At 44.4% G+C, this 24,100-nt stretch overlaps 2 protein-coding genes across 4 annotated transcripts in view; one reads left to right on the forward strand and one right to left on the reverse strand.

Annotated features, from left to right (window-relative positions):
• LOC143351751 (uncharacterized) overlaps window positions 1-24,100 on the reverse strand; it is a 25,148-nt gene continuing 1,048 nt past the window's right edge. The window contains exons 2-13 of the mRNA XM_076783603.1: window positions 8,211-8,382; window positions 8,101-8,124; window positions 7,754-7,869; window positions 7,440-7,677; window positions 4,273-7,302; window positions 3,890-4,087; window positions 3,051-3,750; window positions 2,683-2,883; window positions 2,117-2,251; window positions 1,669-1,946; window positions 1,400-1,597; window positions 1-1,285 (exon numbers count right to left, since the gene is read on the reverse strand). Of these exons, the coding sequence (XP_076639718.1) occupies window positions 1,044-1,285; window positions 1,400-1,597; window positions 1,669-1,946; window positions 2,117-2,251; window positions 2,683-2,883; window positions 3,051-3,750; window positions 3,890-4,087; window positions 4,273-7,302; window positions 7,440-7,677; window positions 7,754-7,869; window positions 8,101-8,124; window positions 8,211-8,382 (5,532 nt within the window). The 3' untranslated portion in view covers window positions 1-1,043. The remainder of the gene's footprint in view (window positions 1,286-1,399; window positions 1,598-1,668; window positions 1,947-2,116; window positions 2,252-2,682; window positions 2,884-3,050; window positions 3,751-3,889; window positions 4,088-4,272; window positions 7,303-7,439; window positions 7,678-7,753; window positions 7,870-8,100; window positions 8,125-8,210; window positions 8,383-24,100) is intronic.
• Window positions 21,694-24,100, forward strand: part of LOC143351754 (uncharacterized) — a 7,471-nt gene continuing 5,064 nt past the window's right edge. For 2 of the 3 annotated variants that reach the window (XM_076783612.1, XM_076783611.1), the window contains exons 1-4: window positions 21,694-21,830; window positions 22,567-22,780; window positions 22,957-23,048; window positions 23,243-23,455. The gene's annotated coding sequence lies outside the window, so the exon portion shown is untranslated. The remainder of the gene's footprint in view (window positions 21,831-22,566; window positions 22,781-22,956; window positions 23,049-23,242; window positions 23,456-24,100) is intronic. The other variant, XM_076783613.1, reaches the window with a different exon arrangement.

The following is a 24,100-nucleotide window of genomic DNA, read 5'->3' on the forward strand; positions in this document are numbered from 1 at the left end:
TCTAAAAATTCTTATTTATTGGCATCAAAAGATTTTTTACATAATACATTAGACACGATATATACACATTATGTTAAAAACCTTTGAACTTACGATGAGATTAAAGTAGCGAGCACGATATACGTGGCCTTGAGATTCGTTTTGCAACTACAAAGAATCAGAATGCCAGGTTCGTCTAAATATGTTTACGTTAAGTATGTCTGAGTCGTACGAATGATTGAACAAATAATGCCGTGAATAATCTAATGGTTGTCATTAGTCGATTTACTTCTATGATTCTAACGCATTAATATTAACTATCAAACGCATTGATAATTGCACAGAAGATTATACTTCTTAGTTAATCATTAATACTTGAAACCTTCAACAGCTTGTACGGATGTTCAATACATTTTGTAACATTTGTCTTCAGTTTTCGATTTCTATCTATATATTGCACATATATAAAATGAACGAACATTTTTATATTTTACAGAAGTGTTCGTAAAGACACGGTGAAAATTGAAACATTTTATTTTAGTGCTTGTGTATCTCGTGTTTTGCTTTTTATTAAAAAACTTACTGATTCTCGCGTCTGTTTGCGGCAAATGGATCATCGTTAGGATAAAATTAATTGGTTGCTCAAGATCGTTTCCCCAACCGTGAATCGTGCTAGGTAGAATTACTTTTCTACTATGTTTAAGTTGAGCGGCCAATTGATTTTCGGCCAACTACGGTTTCGTTGCCAGCGAGCAGACACGCGGATTCTTAAACTCGTTTATCGTAAAATTAATTCATTCGTTTGCCCGACGCGTGTACAAATACGATCAGTCTTTTTTCGTTAACACGTTCGGTGTCTTTCCGTTTTGGTTCGCACAGAAAACTAGAAACATTCAATACTTCGACGGTGTACTTATTATTTTACAGTATTCCGAATTACGTAAATTGGTATTCAAATATTTCCAAGCATCCGCGTTTATCGATGGTAAGCGTTTTAAGTGCACGAGGGGCTTCAACGGAAAGACAAATGGCGAAGATCGATGCCCGCCATTGGACACGACGTGTTAAAAATTAACAGGACAATTACGTTCGTCGCTACCGTCCGAGCATTCTAAAAATCCGTTGCATACTCGTGATTTTGGCAGACATTCACCGAGGGGGCATCGATGTCCCTTGCAGGACACCATCGACGATCGAATGTCTTCGCTCGAAAACGTGTGCTCGATCCAAGGAAGATAATGATGGACTTTCGTGTAAACTCCCGGTCTTCCGGGTCTGGCGCAACCATAACCGTTCGAAGTAATACCTGAAGTAAAAAGTTACACGACTTTAACGAATAATAGTAGTCTCTATATTTATCAAGTTTTTAATAACATGAATCTTTTCTGATCTTCAGTATTATCAGAGTGTGCGTGTTTACCATGAAGAGTGTACGTGTTATCCGATCCCGAGCAAACCAGAGGTCCACCGCTGTCTCCTAAACAAGCATCTCTTCCACCATCCTTCAATCCTGCGCAAAGCATTCCCGACGTGATCCTGTACAAGGGAAGAAATAGCGTCTTCCTTCGACACTCTTCCGTGGAGATTACAGGAAGCTGTACTTCTTGCAACGTATCCGCTGTTCCATAAAAAGTTATTGTTAAACTGCGTGCTTCTCGGTTTTATGGATGTATCATAAGGTATACTTACGAAATATTCTTCCAATCTCGAACAGTTGCCCCCATCCGGTCACGGTGCACATAGTACCACTTTTTGGCTCTGTTTCAGGAAGACATATCGGTCTAACGTAGTCGCTGAAGATCGCCGGCTTTTCGAGCCTCAGCATCGCTATGTCGTTTATGAATCCGTTGTCGATGTATTCGGGATGCAAGGATATGTGGTCCAAGCGTAGTACTTGTTCGTAAGGACTCGGGAAACTTCCACGGCGAGTTGCTCCGATTCTTGCCACCCAATATTCGTCTTGAGCACTGCAAAAAACCCGAATATTCTGTTTGAAACGGTTCAAACAATTTCTTTGTACCAATTTTACCATTCTACCAACCTTTAAAGCTTGGATCTACATTTACACTTTGCATAGTGACAGTTTTACCCTAATTCTTTCATTTAAATATGTTTTTAATATATTTGCATCACTTACTGGTAAAAGCAATGCGCTGCGGATAGGATCCATCTGTCGCTGATGAGAGCACCTCCACATTGATAATCGCCTTCCTTATACAGAGCCACTTGCCACGGCCAGCTTCCAGCCGAAGAGCTACCGCCCCCGACTATCCTGGAACGTCGAGAAACATTCGATCTGCTTCAATGCATACGTCTTACACAAGTACGTTCATGTATTTCATTTTCTATAAAAATATAATTTACTCGAAAGATAAATATCCTTTTACGAACATAATGGCTCTAACAAAAAAACAAAAACGACAGAAGTTTTCGGCAGATTAGCAGTATTCCCGATGATCTTGATAAAAATTTACGATGTCGATGCACGATATAATGTGGCTCGTTGGGAGCAATAAGGATCGTTTGAAATTCTAATTTTATGCGTGCCGTGTAGTATATATTTTTTTTTCCCCGCGATCGATATATTGTTATTACTGAAACGCAGGAGGAGGGCATTATCCTCGGGCGCAGTTTGTATACAAAATAGTTGTATAAATGTTCTGGTCGGTATATAATTATGAGAAACTGGTTCAGTGAGTATACCTGGCCTGCGATGGAACCTGCGTTCTTATTCCGCACTCAAGGTTCTTGCACTTGACCCTGAGAATCTCGCCGCTCGGGCACTCGGATGGTTTGAAAGTCAGGATCGTCTTATCCAGGGGTTTTTCGTTGTACGACAATGTGTAATACGAGCGACTGGATGTTGGCCTTTCGTCCAATACCTTTTCGACGGTTTCGTAATCTCTGGAAAACGTTAATCAATTTGTCGAGACATTTTCCACGCGTAAATAAATAATTTTTAATGTTTTACTGCCGTATGTTAGAGTCGAAACGTTTGTAGATCCACTTTAATTAGTATCTTTCTCACAGTTTCGAAAAACACTGTTACACAATTTTTGGAAAATACTTACTGATACGTAATTGCCTTGCAAACAGCTCTGCCGAGGTCCTCGATGGTCCAGGTAGCTTGCCTCTCTTGCAGAAGAGTATCCATTCCACTTAAACACAATTTTCCCCATTTCCCGTTCTTTCGTATGTTTATGTACCCCTCCTCGTTGTAATTGTTAATCTCCTTCTTAACATTGGCGGAGGTAGCGTCGTTCTCGTTTGCATTTACGTGGATCGAGTTCCCACGAGTAAGAACGTCCTTTCCATTCGACGATATTTCCCTTCCGGAAACTAGAGTGGCGTTAGATCGTTCACGGTTGCCAAAGACCACTCCTTCCTTGATCGTCGACTCAGTTTTTGTGTTTATAATTTTTTCCAGCCGAACGTTGTCCTTGAGAGCACGGAGAGTAGTGGATTCTAAGATGGAGGATTCGACTGCTTCTTGATCGAAGACGACGTCCTTGTCAGTGGTGGATTCGACTTCCGAAAAATATTCTTGCGCCGATGGGTACGCATCTTCCGTCACCGTCGTCTCGAAATTGTTTTCCCGGTTTGGAAACGCGCTCGTGTTCTCGTAATTTAGAACTACGTCGTCCTCTATGAGTGCAGCGCATTTCTTTTCGTCCTCCCCTTCGGGACAGTCTGCGAAACCGTTGCAAACCTTATCTTGATCCACGCAGAATCGACTGTTACCGCACACGAACTGACCCTCCTCGCACCAGTCTAACGACAAATTAAGAAAAACTATTTATAACAGAATGGTCGGTCGTTTCGAGTTAGAATTTATTATAAGATATTATCTTCGAGTTTAAACTTTCGAAAGCAACGATAGATAGTATCGATTCGCGCGAAAGATAAATACCACAGTCCGTTTCGTCCGAATAGTCCCAACAGTCGGCCACGCCGTCGCAAATTTTCTGATGCAGGAGCTGCGCTTTTAGAAAGTCGGCGCACGTACAGTTCGCTTCGTCCTCCGAATTCGAACATTCACCCAACATGTTGCATCTGCCACTGGATGGCAGACATTTTCCGTCTCTGCATAGGAAACCGAAACAATCGTCTGTGAAAACGGATGGCGTCAGATAAGAATCTTTAATCGCAGACAAAGTGATCGCAATGTATTTGTTCTAGGGGTTGTATACGCCTGAGCGTCAAAAAAAAAATTGATTTCAAAGTTTCAAAGTCGATACAATTCAGTCGATGTTCAGGCGGATACAACCTCTAAATATACCACTAAATAATTACCAGCTTCTGTACTTTTCTCGGTGGTGGAGATCATCTTGTCGTCCCGATCCTCCATCTTGTTCAAGATCTTGGTGAATATTTCCACTCCGTCGCGTGTCATCGTGAACCCCGCGCTCGAGTTCATCAAAGTCTTGTTCCCGGTCGCGATGTCCGCGATTTCCTTTAGTTTCTCGAAATCGAGCAACGGTCGAGCTTCCGGTTTCACGTTCGAAACGTGAGGTCTCGAATGATTCTTGCTACTTTTCACCGGCTTGTCGTCGGTCCCGATCGCGGCGAGTTGCTTCAGCTTCTCCAGCAGAAATCGGTTTTCCTCGATCGTGGAGATCTTTCTGTCGAACGTTTGAATCGTCTGATCGTGAGACTTTTCTACTTTCTCGCCCTCTTTGCTCGGATCTAGATCCATTTTCGAGTCGTCTCCGAACGAACGATTCTCTTCGCGACTATCGTCGGCGGAAAACTCTTCCGGTACACGTTGCGTCGACGTTTCCTCGTGCGATTCCGAGCGTATCACCGGAAGCGACGTAGAATTGGTGATCATGAGTTTCAGAACGATAGGATCGTCGTTGAAGTTCGAGGACACTTTGGTGCTGATCGACGTCACCACTTCTACGATTTGCTCGATCCTGGCGTGTCCGTTCGCGTTCTCCGACGCCTCGGATTGGAAGTAGTCCCGACGATTAGGCGAATCGCGTTTCGTCGTGTTTCTGTCGCGACTCTGCACGCCGAACAACTGCTCCAGAAGCATCGCGTCCTCCGTAGAGCTTCGGTTTGCGGATTTCTCTTTGTCGATTTTGGGTCTGGGTCTGACAGGCCTGCCAACAGCAGTGTTGCTCTTGGCGGGCGCCAACGTGACCAAGTTCTCCACCACGTATGCCTTCAGGGTATCGTTGTAGACCTTCTTCCGGGTCTCCAGCGAGCCGGGTCGACTCGTGGTTTCGTTGGAGAACCAGTACGACTCGTCTTCCGTATCGAAAGGCGGCCTGTGTCTTGACGAATCGTCCTCGGTTTGTCCAGGAGTGTGCTGCAGCGTGTCGATCTCTATGAACGTGGAGTTTCTCGATACGCTCGACGTTATTCTTTCCGGTGGCGTCTCCTTGGTGTCCTCATTCCTCACGACCAGTTTGTCTATGTTATTGTACGACGGGTGAATCATCTCCGAGTAGACTTCCGTCGTGCTCAATTTCAACAATTTCTCGTCGTCTATCATACCTCGAGTACTCGACTCCGTTGGCGTCACGCGATCGAACATCTCGATCTTCGCGTGCTCCATCGGAACGTCCGTTTCCCGATCCCCGACAAAAGTCTCTACCTTCACGACTTTTTCCAAGTCTCCTGGCAACACTCGCGTCGCGTTTGCGTTCGTTTGAGCCTCCTCGACGAATTTCTCTTCCTCGTGTATTATGCTGTCGGTCACTGCATTAGTCTCTTGCTTCGACGAGGACTCTTGGTCGTTCCCGTCGTCGTCCACGACGGACGTGATCTTGTCGACCGGTATAGTGTGCCTGAAAGGCTTCAGCGTTCCAGAGTTCTCGATCAAGCTTGGCCTCAGAGCGGCCCCGTTCAAATCGGGCGTCTTGTAGCTTGTGTAGACAGGCTCCTGGACAGTCTTGTCAACCTTTCTGTCTTGCAAAGCGTTATTATGGTGTTTGGTAACCGCTTGGATGTCCGAGTATCGGTTTCTGGGCTCCAATTCGACGTCCACGTCCGGAACAGGCTCCGCTACGCCTACTCTGGACACTTTCGTGGTCGATTCCACGTTGGGTTGCGTCGGCCTCTGCACGTTCCATCTGGGTGTACTGGAACCGATCGTCGAGTTTCGTTTCTCCGCGTTTGCGGTAACCTGGTCCACTCTCTTCTTATTAGTTTTCGATGAACCTCCAGGATGTTTGGCGTCCTCCGAGTCGCGAATGGGGTCCGTTATCGTGTAGGAGACTCGCGATCCAGGGACTCTCCAGCCAGTTTCGTTCTCGTTCGTGGACCGATAGGGTTTCGTGAACGAAAATTCCATTCTCTCGGGCTGAGCGGAAGTACGCAGCTTCAGGTCGTAGGTCTCGAGCGGCAGCTGGCCCGCCACTTCTATTTCCGGCTTCTCGGCGTCGTCCACCCTCGTCGGAGGCACGGTGAAGATCTGCCCGTCCTCCAGGAGTCCCGGGATTTTGTTCTTGAATTTCCCGTTCACACGGAAGTTCACCATTTCCTGGGGCACGATCCTGTCGCGCGGGAAGTCGCTGTCGTCCGTGTCGAAGGTGCTCATACCGGGAACGTCTGCGAACGAGATCAGCGTTTCCGGCGGCTCCACGACTTTCGTTCGCGACGTCGATGATTCGAGAACGCTTTGAACGGTGTGTCGGGGCGGTTTCAACGTCGATTCGGGAACCATTGCTTCCCCAACGTTCGCGTTGCTGTAGTTCACTTTGTTGTTGGTCGTCTCGACGTTCCCAGGCAATAGTTTCAATTCGGTGTTCACGTAACCGGGTATAATCGGCTTCCACGGCGACGTCTCGAAATCGGGTTTCCGGAAATCCTTGAAAATGTCGTCAGTTTTGTTCAGAGTGGCGGCCATCGTGGACGTCGGAATCCTCGCGGTTGATTCCGCGATGGTCTCGTTGAGTTGCGCGTCGTTCGCTGTGTAATTTACCCTCTGATTGATTTTAATGGGCACCGTGTGCACGTTACTGCGCGTTGGTTCGCTCGTTCCTACGGTGGAGGATTTAATAGTAGTTTCCTCGCGAGCTAACGGTCCTCTCGTGTCGTTCCTCGCGTCGGGTTGCGTTCTAACACCCTCCGTGGAATTGATCTTGTTCTGAGCGGTGACGTTCACTTTCGTGGCTTTGTACGTGCCCTGAATCGTCGGTATGTTGCTGAAATCGATTTCAGGCTCGCTGGATTCTGGTTTGCTCGGTTTCGTTTTTATTTTCGGGCTCGTGATCAGCGAATTGTTCCGACTCGGACGCAGAAGACCGTTCTTCGTGATCATCGCGTTTTTCTGCTGCGACTGTTTCTGACCTCCGGCTGCGTCCTGATTTATTCCTGTAGAAAAAATTAATACAAATCGTGGCGCGCGAAAATTGTATCGCGAATTTTCCAATTTGCACTTTTTACAAGTGGTTTTGAAAAGTAGAAAAGAACTGGGGTACGCGATTCGATCTAGATTAATAACTACTTACTTTTGACCGATATCGTGGTGAGGTCTAGTTCCATGTCCTTGAACAGAGAAGACGACGAGTACGTCTCCTTCGCGATTATGTCTTCGATCGTATCCTCGATGTTCGTGATCGATCGCGGCACCTTCCTTCTGTCCAGATATATCCTGAAGAAGACCTTCAGAATGCCGCTTTCGAATTTGTCTATGATGGTCTTCTGATAAGCAGTGCCTAGAACGCTTCTTCTAAATAGGAGCTCGAACTGAAACGCAATAGCAGAATTCGTGAGCCATCGTCGTCTCAATTTATTATAAAAATATCCTTGAGTCAGGACTTACTATATTCTTATACTTTCGTTCTTTCTCGCGAAACACCATGCTCGTGTTTAGTTTCAACATGGGGTTGTATTTTTCACCTTTGGCCACCCTGAAGGTGCAGGTGAATCCAACGATAGCTGTAATTGTTAATTAATATTTGAAAATACCAATTCGTACGTAACAAATCGTAGATTTTATAATTAAAATAGAAGTATAATTAAAGTCTATGCACGATGCAGGATAAATTTTTTATGTACACGATGTTGCAGAAATAATTTATGCAAATTTATGCAAATTATTTCGTACAGGGTAACATTGTATACGATTAAATTTAAGTAGAGAGTCGATTATTAACGTGCAGTGCTTACCATTTTTCGAGTCTGTTCGGAGAGCTGAAACAAAGTTTCATTTTTTATAAGTTTTGACTAATTTAATATAATTTTGTGGAAAAGAACCCAGTAGCAAAGCGTGGACGAACCTCCCATCCACAAAGCCAGTCCAGCGATCGCGAAGACAGCGATTAATACTAGCATGGCGGAGATTATCAACATCGCGCTGCCGACTTTCCACGTGGTACTGCCCCTTTGTTTCTTCGTCTGATGCGGAGACACCCTCGACCATGTTGACCGCGGTGGTAAGTAATAATCGTTCTATAATTAAACAAAAAACGACCACGTCCACTTTATCAATCCTTTCACGAATCAAGCTCATCCTTCTATACAAAATTCACCTCGTGGGCGACTTAAAAGTCATTTCGTCGGTTTTTTGTGATTTTCAAAAGGTAAGCGATCGATATTTTCAGCGTTAAATGAGTATTTTATGTTAATTTCGTGTTATTTTACAATCGGATTTTACCTTCGTTACAGTGGCTTCGAAAACACAGATATCTAGATAAATCTGGTTTGCAGAAAGGCGAATTTGGAGTGCAGAACCTGTATTAATTCTTAATGCACGATACTCGGAAGGCTACCCGGTCCTTTGAAGTCAGTTTCACAAAATATGGGAGAGTGTAAGATGCGCTATCATTTTGTCCCGCGCCGTATTCACCGAACTAACTGCCGCTATTCGACGATTCAATAATTCGAACCCTCGATAAATTTAGTCAGGCGTGTAGTAATACCAATAACGGTACTGGGCGCCGAGACGGTACGCTTACGAAAAAAAGAAAAAAAAATGGATGTTTTCGAAGCGAGGCACGGCAGGTGGGACCATACAGAAAACTCATATCGTCCCGATCAGCGGTACACGAAGCGTGATGGTTAATATGGAAATAATCTATTACAGCACGGTCACACTTGTATTCCCAACCAAGTGGTACTGTTGGTACATTTGTCACGGTTCTCCCCCGTGAATCGCACGGATTTCATGCAACGGACTGGCCAACGTTCCGCCCGTACCTTTTAAACATAAATTATAGTGTTTACTTGTTTGCCGTGGAATTGGTTTCCGACCCAATATTTATGTCCAATGATTTTTCCTGGATTATACATTTAATTCCTCGTGTCCCCAAGTTCTTAGAATTCTTGTTCCGTTTTCTGTACCTTCGAAAGCAACAAAAGCATCGAAATAGTCGTGATAAGCGAAACATCCAGTATATTTGCAACGTATAGGAGACTTTAACGCCTATCAGGTGCTAACATAGGTACGGATCGCCGGTTAACGGCTTGATCAACGGTGAAAAATAATTTCACGCTTAAGTATTACGATCGATCGAAATTTCATGGTCACGTAATCGGAAGTCCGCGCGTATCGCGAGGTCGTTGGCTTCGAAAAGAGGGAACCAAATCGTCCATGAGTAGCCAGTGACGCAAGTAGAATGTCATCATCGTCCGGGACACGACGTGACACTTTTTCGACGTACCACATTCTATGTGGATTAACGTGTGTCCAAGTGGTGATTGTAAAAGGACGAAAATAAGTATTGGATATTACGCAATTTTTACTTTTAATTACGGAAGATCTCCGCAAACTAGGATGAAGTCATTAAGCGTCGTGTAAGAGTGTTAACAGTTTAGCAGAAATTGGCAAGATCAATTTCGACGTCCTTGTGCATCCAGGTTGTTGGTTTAAGACTTCGTAACTCGAGAATGTTAAGTACACAGAAGCAAATTGTATGCAATCGTGAAAATTGCAAAAAGTAGATGCGGTTAAGTAAACTTTACTTAGGCTTACGTGCCTACATCTAATAATGCGAACTAAATGTCTAGTAATGCGAATAGACGTTTGAACAATTTAATCACGAGCAGCATTACCCTACAAATGACAGGAAGTATCGCGTTACGTACTCAGAATCGTGCATTGAACGTATGATCCGATCCGAAACAGTAGAGATTATTAGATGACTGGTCGGCGACCGAATCGAATCGAAGATCCACCGGCGCGCCAAGAATTCCATGGCCGTGCACCGTTAAAGGTTTATCGATGTCGTGATTCGCTAAGAAATATCGTGCAGCGTTTTCCTTGGTCTTTTTCTCGCACAATGGCAGCGCAGCAACAGCACACGTGCTGCGTTCGGCTGTAACCATCAAGATGGTCACGGATGAAACACGCTGTAGACATTGGTTTGCACGAATCACGGTGTGTAAATCTACGACGTTTTTCTTCGCTCACGTCGGAAATGCCCGCGTACTTTTTACAGTTAATTCCGATCTTTTTCTCTTCTCCTCGAACTTTATATATTATATTCGAAATTACAACGGGGTCCCTATTATGCGTTAAACGACGTATTTGCAAGACAAAGACCTAGCGGGGTAGAAAGATGGTTGGAATCACTTGGAGGTCTGCTAAGTCGTAAAGGCCCATTCTTTACACCGTCTCCTTGATTTATTACCCGCCATCTTTTCCCATTAGCATCGGGGAACAAGGGAGAAACGAGAAAAATTAAGCGACAAAAACGTGCGGTCGGGAGCGAGGGCAGATACGTTTATTTATCTCGACCAGAATAAATGTTCTAAACAGTTGTAACGACACTTCGATCTCGTTTGTTCCTCTCGTCCCTCGTCTCGAAAAATTCTAATTCCATTTAGGCGTTACAACGGCTCGCGTAATGGCTACACGCGTATCGTTATTAAGTTATGCCTCCGAGCGACCGTCTGAATTGAAAATCGCGTCGCGTTCGAAGGTTCCAGCGTGTCTCCTGGCAGCAAAGCGTGCAGGATGCAAACCGATCCGTAGAGAATTGTTGTTAACGAAGCATTCGGCTTCTTTGAAACGTTATTCGCATAAAAGCTCCGAGAGGGTCGTATACGTCCTCTGTCGAGTCCGCGCGCCGCGCTGGCTTATTATTATTTCCATTCTCGAAGGACGCGCCAAAAAGTTCAGGCTCGAATTTTACGATTGAATAATAAACGAGCCGCGTCATCGTTGCGCATTGATTGCAATTCGCGAAAAGCGTTTAATGGAATATTTTACTGGGTGTTTCAGGATTGTGGATACAAAAACTTATGAGACCAACGTGTTTAAAAAAAGGAATACTTAATTTATACAGCTCTCTAGTGTTATTGTCTGTTGTAAAGTCAATACTTTTTGTTTACTGTTCTATTGCGTTGGCCATGTACCTGTTGAGCGGCGAATTAAATCGGCTTTTGAAAGCGAACAAAGTCGTCGATCAGCCATGCTAATTTATGCGATTCTCATTGACAGTGAGTCAGTCTGGTCTCGTCAGTACGCTCCAGATGATAGTGATCTGCATTTGGGTCAGTCCCTTGAGTGCTGCACGAGGATTTTCATCCACTTTGCATGCAAACTACGCAAGGAACGGTCTAATCGTGCGATTTGTCGATCGTTTGAAATTTTAGCGAGCTTTTGGCGCGTTGCAACGTTCGTTTCACACGCTTTATCAACGACGAAAAGATCTTGCGCGTGTAAGGCAGTTTACGCCGAAGGACACTTGCGCGTATTCTTTCCTCCGAGAATGTTTAAACTGTCGTTAGGAGATGTTAGACTATGTCAACCGTAGGTTTCCGAAGGTCTCAGTGTCCCTGGGACAATGTTTGATTTCGACGATAGCGCTTAGTTAGAAAAGTTCTATGTTTACTATAGATATAGTTTTAATTATTATAACAAGTCGCGAATCCCAGCGTTAATTTATGAAAGGAGGCTTTGGGATTGTTTAAAAAATTCTAGAAACGCCGTTCTACAATATATTTAACGATTAGTTCCACCTTTCGAAGCCTCGAGCGAAGATTAGATAAATAAAAATGGCGTTTCTCGTCAGCGAGGCTGACTCAGCAAACCTTGCCTTTAGACGCAGTTAAATCCAGTTAGATTACCATTCGGTACTCCGGTTAAAACTTGTTACGCGAGTCTGTTAACTACCAAATCTAGCTTAGGCAAATGCAAGGCGAGTTGAGATTTTCTTTTACCGTCGATTTTTAATTTCTATTAAGACATTTGGAGAGGTTGTCATTGCCGAATGGTCGACGAGACGTTCGTATGGGATTTACCGTCCGGTCCGTGGCTCGTTACCAGTTACAACGACAAAAGAGCCGTCCAACTATGCAATTCCCGTCGAAGGACGAGGGTTTGTCGGCGACTCGGCGAAGACGTAGAGCCCGCCGTTAGAATCGCCATTATCGTCGACAGTATCGACACTCGTTTGGCGTAGCCCTGAAAAGGCCTCCGCGAAGAGAAACCTGAATGTTTGCCTTATTACACGAAATACGTCGTCGCCTTCGGGAAGTTCGCACTTCCTGCGAGGTTCACTCGACGCTAATCGAAGAACGAACGTCGTACGAATCGTCGACTATATCTATCAATTATAAAAACACGATCAACGAAACTGTCGGTTAAAGTTTACGTAATTATTGTAACGGATTTGCGAATTATGTATTATAAACAAGTTACTCGCGAGCGCAAGATTCGCTTGTTTGCCGATGCAGACCACCGCGCGCCATAATGGAGCGTCGAAACGGTTTTTACTCGGCCGTTCGTTACTCTTGCTACATTTCTGGATACGCGCAGGGCCGTAAAAAAAATTAGTGGTCCATAGTTAAGTGGCGTTACCAAGCATGTCCAACTATATGGATCACAAAGCGTGGTAACAGCTATGATTCTCGGAAGAGGCCATTAGCTTCGCCGCGCGCGAAAGTGCGTTATTAAAACTAAGCGTAGCAATCCGGAAGCAAGGATGCGCTCGCGAATAATGATATTTCTCAAACGGCGCGTGTTTAACGCCGTCAGGTGTAGACTGCGTCGTCGAACCGGGGTCCTTTCACGCTCGACGTAACCCGTGAGTTTCTGGAATTAAATTCGATGGTATCGCTCGGCTCGAGCGTAACATCCATCTCTGTCGGCGTTCGCTCGAAATAATCACGCGGAAATGATTAACGACGCTCTCGCGGTCGGGCCGAAAAGATTCGTCCGCCGAAATATAATTCTCGAATACAAGAAAACAAGGCCTCCTCGTGGTCGTTTTAATTGCAACGATCGAAATACAAAATCAAGGAAGGCGAAACGAAACGCGGACTCCTCTCGTCCTATACATCATCCCGGTTATCGTCGAATCACCGCGGCGCCTTTAAATCGTCGCCAGCAAGAATGCCATAAATCATCGGACCGATGAAAGCCGATAAGTCGGCTGGAACCCGGTCTTCGCCGGATGTACCGTTTAACGGAACAATATTAATAATCGCGGGGGTATTTTTCAGGCGGCGTTCAAGGAAAATAGAGACGTTGAGGACGAGGGGGGGCGCGTGAGAGGCGGAAAAAATGGACAGAAAAAGGCAGCATCGGCACAGGTGCGATCTGCACGCCAGGTGCGTGGACCATGACCTGGGCGGAGCCATTTCGCGGCCTTCGAAGGGGCGGCATGAAGAAAACGCGAGGAGAAGATGCGACTACGACCGGCGAGTGCAAAGATCTCTCAAGGACGCCACCGTACCTCTCGTCCTTGTCTCGCTTAATGAGACTCCTTAGAAACGTGTACGTACGTTCGCCGGTAGATACAGGTTGTAACGAATGCCCAGTGCCGAGCTTAGACCGTCGGGAAAAGGGCTGCCCAGTGGGAAAGTATCGGCCCGACGGAGCCTCTTTGCCTCCTTATATTCCTGGAACAGGTCCGCCTCGATGTAAAGTAACCGATTCAGGATAAGGCGCGCCAAGATGCACGGCATTCGGGGACCAACGACGATTCCTGGTAGCCCCAGTGCCCATTAACGTCACCATTCACCGCTAATTATTTCGCCTCTACGAATTAGAGACGAAATGAAATTTATTTGCCCGGTCGTTTCGATCCGAAGCACTCTGTATCCTTAAACTAAACGATCCGGCTTCGACAGATTGCTCTTAATCTCGTAATTATATATTCGAGAGATACATTTTTGATTTTATAGACGCGTTAACGGCGAGTCCTTAAACCTATAAACTTTGGTTTACGAAGATAGCGAAACGAGAGATTCGGTCGCGATGTTTATGTACTGAATCCTTGGGAGTCTCTATAAATAGTCGAACTTCGAAATTATTATTAGCGTGAAAATATCTACCCTTTACATTGTCGGTGCATGTTATTGCGATATATTAAGTGGCGCCTGCACCGGTAAATGTCTCGCATTTGAACGCGTTCTCCCTTTATCTGGCATCGAGCTGATCCTCGACAAAGAGGAAAAGCAACCGGAGAGGCGGCAAAAAACCGACCGACCGAGACTTCACATTTTTCTGTTGGGATACTCGTTCGAAGTTCCATTAGGTACGAGCACTTGGTATAAATATAGACACTCGACGGTGCGTACAGTTGTCTAACTAGCATATTCGCGTTTCTTAACAATAATATTGTCGCCGTGTGGCAGCGTAAAATATATAACGCGACAATACAGCGAATATACAGTGTAGATTAAACCAGTTTCTAACCTATGGGTCGTGAAATATTTTCTAATAGATTTTATTCCTTGCCAAATTAATTGAAATAAGCAGTAGATGCCTTTGAAATGTCCATTGATTACGTTACTTATTTTACGATTCAATTTATTTTATAGCGTGTCGTCAAGTTCATCGACGCTCGGGTGATTTCAACGCGTGGTAAAGGTATCAACATGCTTGAGAATTCGAGTATAAAGTTTATTTGCTGGTAATCGGTCTTATCGGAAAAATGTTAATGGAAGTGGAGACGAGTTACGCTCGCATGTCACGGTAAAGAGTTAAATAATGTTAGTTTCGTTGCAAAAGCAGCTTCTAGCGTGGGTGGCTGAAGCAGCACAGTTAGTATGCAATCCAACATCTTCCGTCTTCGGTTTAGAATGCACGGAAGGAAACGCGGGGCATTTTGGCGGTCGCTGCTCGAACATAAATTAACAATAGTAACATTGTATTGTAAAAAGAATGCATTCCAATAACTTGTCGTGTTTTCGACGGGTGTACCGTGATTGGAATTATCAACCCGTTGACTTCTTTTAGAAATTTTGTATAGAATTTATTAAGAGTTAAGATTTTATGAAAAATATGCACTAGTCGGTAGTGAGAATTCCATTAAAACGTGTTCGTTTGAAATCTGAGGTTTCGGAGCATTTAAGGATCGTCTTCGCAAGAGATTGCGATCTCTTCGGCGTGTAATTGCTGTAACCGTTGTTAGCCGTGTGTCCAGCAATAATTTCTGCCCCCTTCGTCGTTTCTGTAACCTCATCCCCTTGGCTGCGGCTGCGTAATCATCACCCTCGAACCATGAAGAACTTGGAACGGTCGAGCAGATAATATCCACGCCCGAAGACTTCTTCGAGAAGACACCCTCGAGAACCTTCTCATTTTTACCGCGTTCGATCGCAACCACTTGGTCATTATGTCCGGGCTCGTGTAACTTCCAGAGTCGGTGAACTCGCACTTTCACAGGAGTATTACCCTCGTCTGCGTATCATTACAGTTTATTATTTTATAGTTCAACGCGCGGCTCGGTGATCTCTTTCTCGGGATTCTTTTATCATTGACTCTCTATACCGATCTCAACCTCTTCTCTTCGTTACTCGAAAGCTCCCTGTTAGTTTAAATAATCGACGTTTTATTGTACCAGTAGTTCCAACACAATATTTTGTATCCTTGAATATCTATATAATTGTAAAACAGAAAGGCTACTCGACCGGATACAGCTCCGTCGAAAGAGGAGACCGGAAGTACGCATTTGATCCTCGAACACTGGGAATGATTTCAAATTTGCATCTACGTGCTTCCATTGAGCATCACGTCGGCCGTTCAGCGTTAATGTTCCAAGGATTTCGAACAGGCAACACCTTTTTCGAGTCAGGATTACTAACTAGAAATTTTAGTTTCTGTTTCAGGTCACGCTGGACGTCGTACTGAGGATAACCGTATTATTATGAAAGATATTGGCAACATCCAGCAACCGTGCCACGTGGAAATCTTGGATCTAAACGGCGGGGTCCTGAGAGACCCGAGAAGGTCAATCCTACGTGCATCACGATTCTGCGGACTCAGCGACTTCCGGTTCGTGGTAAATCGTGGAGAGGCGGTGATCCTGCACGGCTCCTCCGCTTCACTTAGAGGAGCCAGTAACTCAAACTGAAGCGGTTACAGGGCAAGACGGTCATGTCACGGCTAGCGCGATCACATTATACGTGGTACATCCTATATATCCTTCGCGTTCCATCAGACTCTGAACACCGAGGTCAAGAGGAATTCACGTAACCGGCGCCTTAATACTGGACGTTACTTTTCATTATGTAATCGTTACGTTGCTACTACGGTTAACGCTTCGTGGTCCCTGAAAACGACGAAGAATAAATCTAAGAATAGAAACACTCCAACGTGAAAGCACTTTGACTCTTGCAAGACGAAGACCAACGTTGAAGATTGAAAAGAAGAAGACAGCAAGACTTCACAGTCCCATCGTAAACGGAAGGCACCCTTGTTTATAGAATTATCGATTAATCGCGCGGGAAGATTAGATTCTAGTTAGATTATATAGAGAAAAGAACTTCGTTATGTGGAGACTCGATCGCGACGAGGAGCATCATCGCGTTTCAGCGATTACGTACGGATCCGTGGACAAATGGAGCACCGTAACAGAAATGGCGCGCGCGCGTACAAGAGTTCACTTTCTTCCTCAATGAAATCAAGACTTACGACATTCTGAGAGGCGAAACAGAATGAAACGCGTGCAAAAACATACTGCGAGCTCGCCCTCTTAGGGAAGTCGAACGACAAAGACTTTTCTCGTAGCCGTGAAAAATCCACTTAGTTCTTATAATTGTTTCAAGATTCCATGGGAAAGTCTTGAGGATTGAGACGTTTTGTGCGAGGATATCAACGAATCTCGAACAGATTTAGACAGTGTTGTGAGGGGAATGGTTGTATCAACGATAATTTATTTAGCCGCGATTCTGTTTCACGCAGTGGGAATTTCCGAAACGGAAATTATCTGTACAGAGTGGTATTAAATACGATATCCAGCCTCGCTGCTGTTAGGCTTAACACGATACAGTTACATTTGCCGTGCTATGGAAATTTAGTCGACGTTTTTCCCAGCAAACAAGCGTTACCTTTATAATGTTAATTATCCTTATATCGCTCGTGCTGCGTTTGAGGAATCGCGGTTGGCAGAATTTTATTTCTGGCCCGAACGAGCAAGAATAAATGGAAACGAACGTTCCGTTGTTAGCTCAGTCCTCGATGCCGTAATCACGGTAATCTTTCGATCGTGCTATAATAAATACGATTGTATTTTATTTTATGGGGATAATGGTCCGTTGAACGTGACTTTGGGAAGGGAGTGCAACGTCCAGATATACATGCAGAGTCTGCGACTCATAATCCGGGTCCGTTGAACCTAACTGTCCGCCATTATGGCGGTCGTGGCTAGACAAAAAGGAAGGTCACCCATTGGCTCCGCGTTTCTATTTCGACGCGCCTCTCGTCTCATTAACGAAGAAATCTAATTATACCTGTAATCGATTCGTAACGGACGATACCAGTATTAGCGGAGGTTCGAGCAGGACCTAACACCTGGGTAATTAAAGACTGCTAATATCTTTCGAACGTCCTCTGCAACCAACTCATCCATTCCGATTAAGTTCGTCCATGTTTCTTGCCGTTCGATACACCGCAATAATTACGGTTCTAAAGTTTCGTCGTTATGTTTATTACGCGAATACTGCTGTTATTTATCTATTTTCTCGTCCCATTTCTCTAGGCGTGTTTCATATTTCTTACTCCTCCCAGTTCTAGTCGTTTCCATTCGATTTCCCTGATTTTATTGCACATTTTGTTACGTGCGCCGCGCATGCCAACCTTCGAAAATAGTTTGCAGCTTAGCATAGAACTAGTACGAGAAATATTTGCCTAAGATCGAGCGTGAATGGACGATCGAGCATCGCGTGTGCGCGAAGATCAAGATCGTGACCGCATACCTGCGTAACGATCGATGCCAGTTTCAGTGTTCGAGGTCACTTACGCGCGTTTCGTTGCCGATTCACATGGAAAATTGGCAAGGATCTCGTGCACACCTTTGCATGCCTATTCTCTACATATTTTCATGATCGTTTGTACGCGTATAGATAAATTGCCGGATAATTGAACCCGCGGGCGGAATGGATGACTTCGAACAATGATCACCACCGTTAGGGAAAGAGATCGAGATCAGGAATTTTAAACGTACGACACAACCGGGGAATTTCAATTAACATTTTATCCCTTGTCCATTGTATTCTTTCACAGCAAAAATATGATAGGTTTGTTTTTAAATACCACCTTTCTGTCTCATTAGTGTTCTCTTATTTTAACATCTGGTATTAGGTACTCAGTCTAACCAACGAAATCTCTACCATCTGACAACAACCTCCATAAGTATCGTTCTGATTCACAACAAGGTCCTCCAATTCCTCCGTACATGGTGTTAGAAAAGTGCCTTCGCTGACTATAATAGTGCCTTCGTTGTCTATCGAGAGTCGCGAAGCCTTAAAGAGCTAAATCAGTCTAACAGAATTGAACGATACACGCAAATGTATAACCAGTTTATAATATTAATTCCTCCAAGTAAGTAGGTTTAATCAAACGGTTACGGTAATAGTATTGGTTTGAGGAGTTTGAAATGTGTGTCAGCCGGTTGCTTCAACGTTGAAATGGTTACGTTCTGCGGATCCTCGTGCTCAATGTATCTATTACGAATAATTCGGAACACGCGTCGAAACGAAAGCAAACACGATGCTTGTACGGCTAAGAAAAATGCATACCAGGATAATTTTCGAATTGTTTCGCCTCTCAGCATGCGTGCGAGTCATCAAAGCTTTGTACCCTATTTTTAAGCGTCCTGTACCGTCCAGGATAACAGTACCGCGTTAACCGTACAATCGTTATGTAATTTTATTCCACGTTAAGATATTCGCGACGCGTTTCAAGTTCAGCTAGAATGTTCCGAACGGGAGCAGGTGTTGTTCCATTTATCGATAAACTCAATGTCACTCCGCGAGAGCGATGCTCGCCGCGTGAACAGAATCCGCGACTCGAAACCAGTTTGAAATTTTCAACAGGCATTTGGAAAGAATTCGTACGATGAACCTGAGCATTCAACCTTGACTGATCCACGGTACCTAGCTCTAGATGGAATTCCTGATGCATCACCGTTCGTCTTCTGCGTGCTCTGTGTATCTTTTGCCGGCCGGATTCATTTGGTATTCCAGCCGAAGTATGCCAGTGAAATAACAGTACCTACCAGCGAGCAGGAGAGTCGCGGAACGGTCCACCTCTGGTGGTCCTAGCCGCCAGCTAGGTCAGTGCCACCTTGAATTTTAGTGTCACCCGAGCTCCGTGTACCGAATCAAGGAGGAGCAACGACAAAAAGAACCGGGAAGAACCGACACGGAGCAGCGACCAACGAGGAAGACCGCGACGATGACAGTGTGAAGGCGGCTGGTAAACAACCTAACGTTGAAACATACTCGAATGTAACTGCCGGAACGACGTGGAGAACGACGAGATGAAAGACAGCATTGTTATCACAGCTTTAATCACGGTCTTTGTGCGGTCTTAAGAATCCTCAAAGGCCTCGAGAGCGCGTCTTTAAACGGGCCTCGAGTACATTTTTCGGGCACCGTAATTTTTCTCGTATTATAATTTCTTTTACGATCAAATAATAATAATATCTTTGTTTCAGTTGGAATATCCACGATCGGGGCACGGGAACAGGATGGCCGACCAATTACGATCCCTCTGTCGCAGTTAAATGCGATGCAAAACTAGTCCATGATTATACTAATATCGTATAAAAAGAGACTCGGATTCCCAAGGCACGCAAGTCACGTTACACGTTGATCACGATCGTAGGTGCACGAACGCGTTATGTTGATTTCTAGGACGCCCAGCGTCCAATTCGGGACGTCGCGGTTTTTTTACGTTCGTCTGATTATCAGATTAACCTGGAGTGACCAAATATTGTAGAAGTTTATTAAAAGAACACGCTTTGTACGAGACTTATATATTCCAGAGTGTAGGAGCTACATGGCTAATACAGTTTCGGTGTTAAAATGATACAACGTAGTGCTTTTGTTTAAATAGGTAGCTGGATGAGCACAATGGGAACGAGAGGTTTAAGAAATGGCGCGACATTACGGTTTAAGTTGTGTACAATAAATCAGCGATAACCCTATACCCGGTGCAGGTCCTACCGTTTATCACGAGCGGTTCGAATATCGCGCGTTGCAAAAAGCGACAGAACTTTCCCACAGGCCTGACGCTTTAAAGCGGAAGATTAACGAAGACGGAGCGTTTACGTTCCGTAATAATGGCGTTATTGATGCGCGCCGCGTGTGCGTTCGCCCTTAAACGCGGAACTTGTCCGCGACGATCTTTCGGAACAATTTCCTACGTTCACATTGTAACGCGACGGGTCGAACGCGCGCGGTTGACAAAGATGAAAAATCAGCCGGGGGATTATAGTCATTACTCTCGCGCAATGCCGAGCCTGATAGCGATTTGTCCAGGACGCGCATTCCGTGCGGCCTCCCGGAGTCGACAAAAGCCTCCAGGATGGCGAGACGTGCCTCCCTTCTGTATTCTTCCCTGACGATCTCTTTCGAAATTATTTTATCGGGGCCACCGGTCAAAATTTTTAATCTACCAACGTTTTAATCGTCGTCCAGCCTCGATGCAGACATCCATTTTACTTTCTTAACGCGTTTTAATTTTAAAAATTTATTATTATAGCTTGGTTAAAATTCAAGAGCCCTATCTTCATCATCTAATCTTGAGAATTAATTCTTGTTAGATTTTTAGTGAAACCTCGTGTTATCTATGTATGGGTCGAGGCGTTAACGGAAAAGAAAAAGGGGACGCTGCGGTTACACGGTCGATCGAAAAGTAAAACGCGTTCCTTCGGCGAAACCCCGATCGATAGATCGTAGCCAAGCCCTTTCGCGTTGGCCGTAGTAATCGTGATCTGTAATTAGCCGGACCGTTGGAGAGTGATACCTTGGGGACAATCGTAGTCGCCGTTCAAGGCTGGTGACATTGTCGCGTGAATCAGATATCGATGCATCCTTCGATCGATACGCGCCGGGCACTCGAGCGTATCAAGGATGAAGTCCATCTAAAGGATCCCACGGTTTTGCATTTGTTATTCAAGGCTTACACGGCGTGGCTTAGAAAAATACTGTCCCGTCAGATGGTAACACGGCGATAGCGTTCGAAGGCTTCGAACGTTTGATGTCTCAGAAAATAAAATTGTATTATGTGTCTGAAAGTATTTATGGCGCGTGACTGTCAAAATCTTAAGTTCGAAGAATATCTCATCGAAAACAATATTCACGAAACGTTTTCTAGCAAGCCTCTAATATTGGTTTTTAAAATTCAAAGTTCGATATTTTATTGTGTCGTTTGAACTTGCATTTTTTTTGTATTTATTCAAATTTACAATCGATTCCACTGTGAAAATATTAAAGAGTTAATATACATTGCGAGACAGTGATTTGAACGAGTGGATAAGAACAAATATTCTACTTTTCATAATGTGAAATTAATTGTTTGTACAGCGTTCGAATATTTTTACAAGGCGTCAGCGAAAAGGCATTTCTGTGAGAATATTGGAATCGTCAATGACAGGAGAGTACAGGGAACTCTGAAACAATAGAACATCTGTTCCTCTAGGGTCAACGGACATTGCAAGGTAAAGCACGCATGTCTTTGACCGGAATGACACGCAGAAACGCTTCATCTTGATGGAAGGGTAAAACTTAATTGCATTGCAGATTTTAATTGTACGCTCGCCGTTCTTACACTGCGATTTTAACGGAATATCGTGAAAATAAGCGACCGTACGCGGATAATGCGCGCCTCGAAATTGACGTATCGCGGAAAAAAGAAGAAAGGCCCATATTTTACCATAACAACTGTTTCTCTCGGGTTGAAACGGTCGTGCGTTAATTGGCGTTTACTCTGTACCGTGTTAATTCTGTTACGGAAAATCCACTCGACGGTCACGCGAATATAATAACTAAGATACGTAATATTTATCTCTTACCTGTAAAAAATATTGGTACAACGACTTCGTCGATAAAAGAGCGTGGATCTTATGCAACGCACAAGAACAATTAATACCAATCAACAGTTATGACATAATCTGCAATGCAAAATTCGAAAATATCGTATCTCTCGTTAGGAAAATTCTGGAAAATTCTGTATAGAGGGAAAAACCTTTTGCATGGAATTTTACGTTTGTAGGGGAATGGAACAGCATAATTTATTTAATTGATCGATGCCTGAGAGGCCAATGACAATCGTAAAGTAGAAAAGAAACTTCAAATCTTCAGTATTTTTACGTTTTTCTAAAAGCATAACTTTATAACTCTGCGTTAAACGAACGCATCGTAGGATACTTCTTGCGCTCACTGTACACGTTTTAGGGTCCCATAGAACAGCGATGGGAAAGACATAGGACAGAGTACAAGGGATCGAAGTGGCAAGGAAAGGCAGGTCGAGACAGTATGCGAGAAGAGGAGAGGGACAGAAGAAAGTCGAAGAATGGCGGATCATCATCTTCACGCGATGCCGAGCGAGGCGAACTTATGTAATGCTTTCATGCAAGACAAGGCCAAGGTTTCCAGCGACGCAGACTCGGTACGTGTGGTCCGTTCGTTTCATATTGTTTTATGCGACGGACGGCGACGCATTTAATTACGTCTATCGAAAGAAATCCTACGGGTCTTGTTCTCCGGGACCACCGAGTTGCCGGAATCCGAGAGTCCAAAGACGACTCGATGCTCGATCGTATAATTTTCCTGATAATTTTTCAGGAATATACAGCATCCGATAAATCTGGTGGTCCTTGAAACGATTCATCGATTTAGTTTCTTTAATTTGATAAACCGCTTCCCCCTTAAAATCGGTAAGAAAGGATTTTTACTACGACCGAACAATGGAATTACATATAAATTAAAACTGTAAGCGTTCGACGTTGCGACGCGCGAAGTCAGAACCGCAAATATTTCACAGAGACGGCAGTTATTGCTTCTTGCTGGAAACGACCGCGTAGCTGACAAATATGTAATTGCACGGACAATGAATTATTGTATTTTGCAGATTACGCAAACCTCGTACGTCGTGACGTCAATACCGGTTGCTGTTAGCGATTGAAAATTACAAGAACCACGCAAATCGAGGTGCAAATACGTTAAAGATCGCGATCGAGAAAATTTCGATGGTTAGCTCGTCGACGGTGAACGTTGTTTGCCTGGAAGATAAGCATCGGGCAAGATCGACGCGCCCATCGACAACGAGAGTGACGAATAACGGGTAAGAAACTGTTCTCGCTCGCCTTTTCTGCGAAACTTGTTAAAAAAGTTTCTCGATTCCTGCTCCGTTTCGCGTTTCCCGTTATTAACCAACGAAACCAAACAATGGTTCTCCCGATCCGCGGCGAAGACAACGAAAGTGAGAAAACGCAGGAAAAGCTTCCCGGCAGATAAGCGCCAATTTATGATGATAATGGCTGTAACGAGTGAGAATGCTTTCAGTGTCAAAGATACGTCGAAAGAACAAAGAACAATGCGCGCGTAACAGTAATTGCCGATCTAGAAAATCTGAGAACAGTTCCAACGTTCCAGCGGGTATCGAACGAACGTGTTCGGGCAAAGAATTGTAAACCTAAAATTAGAATTAACAACGTTAGAGTCAGCGTAACTCTAAACGCGATTTTCTCGAGAGCATCTGAAATTCTAGTTGATTAATCGATATAATATAAAATTTTGGGGGGATCTTCGGTGGAATAGCTATTTCGTTGTTCGAATTTTCATTCTGTTAATGCCGGAGCAACGGACTGCACGATTGATTCCTCCATTATTCATAACATTTTACTCGTGTCGTGCGTGTCGGCCACGAAACGGGTTTTTCCGCAATATATTCAGTCGCGTTCCTCGTTCGTAAGCTTAATGCGTTCGC

Source organism: Colletes latitarsis, chromosome 2 (genome assembly GCF_051014445.1).
Source record: "Colletes latitarsis isolate SP2378_abdomen chromosome 2, iyColLati1, whole genome shotgun sequence".
Classification (NCBI taxonomy): Eukaryota; Metazoa; Arthropoda; class Insecta; order Hymenoptera; family Colletidae; genus Colletes; species Colletes latitarsis.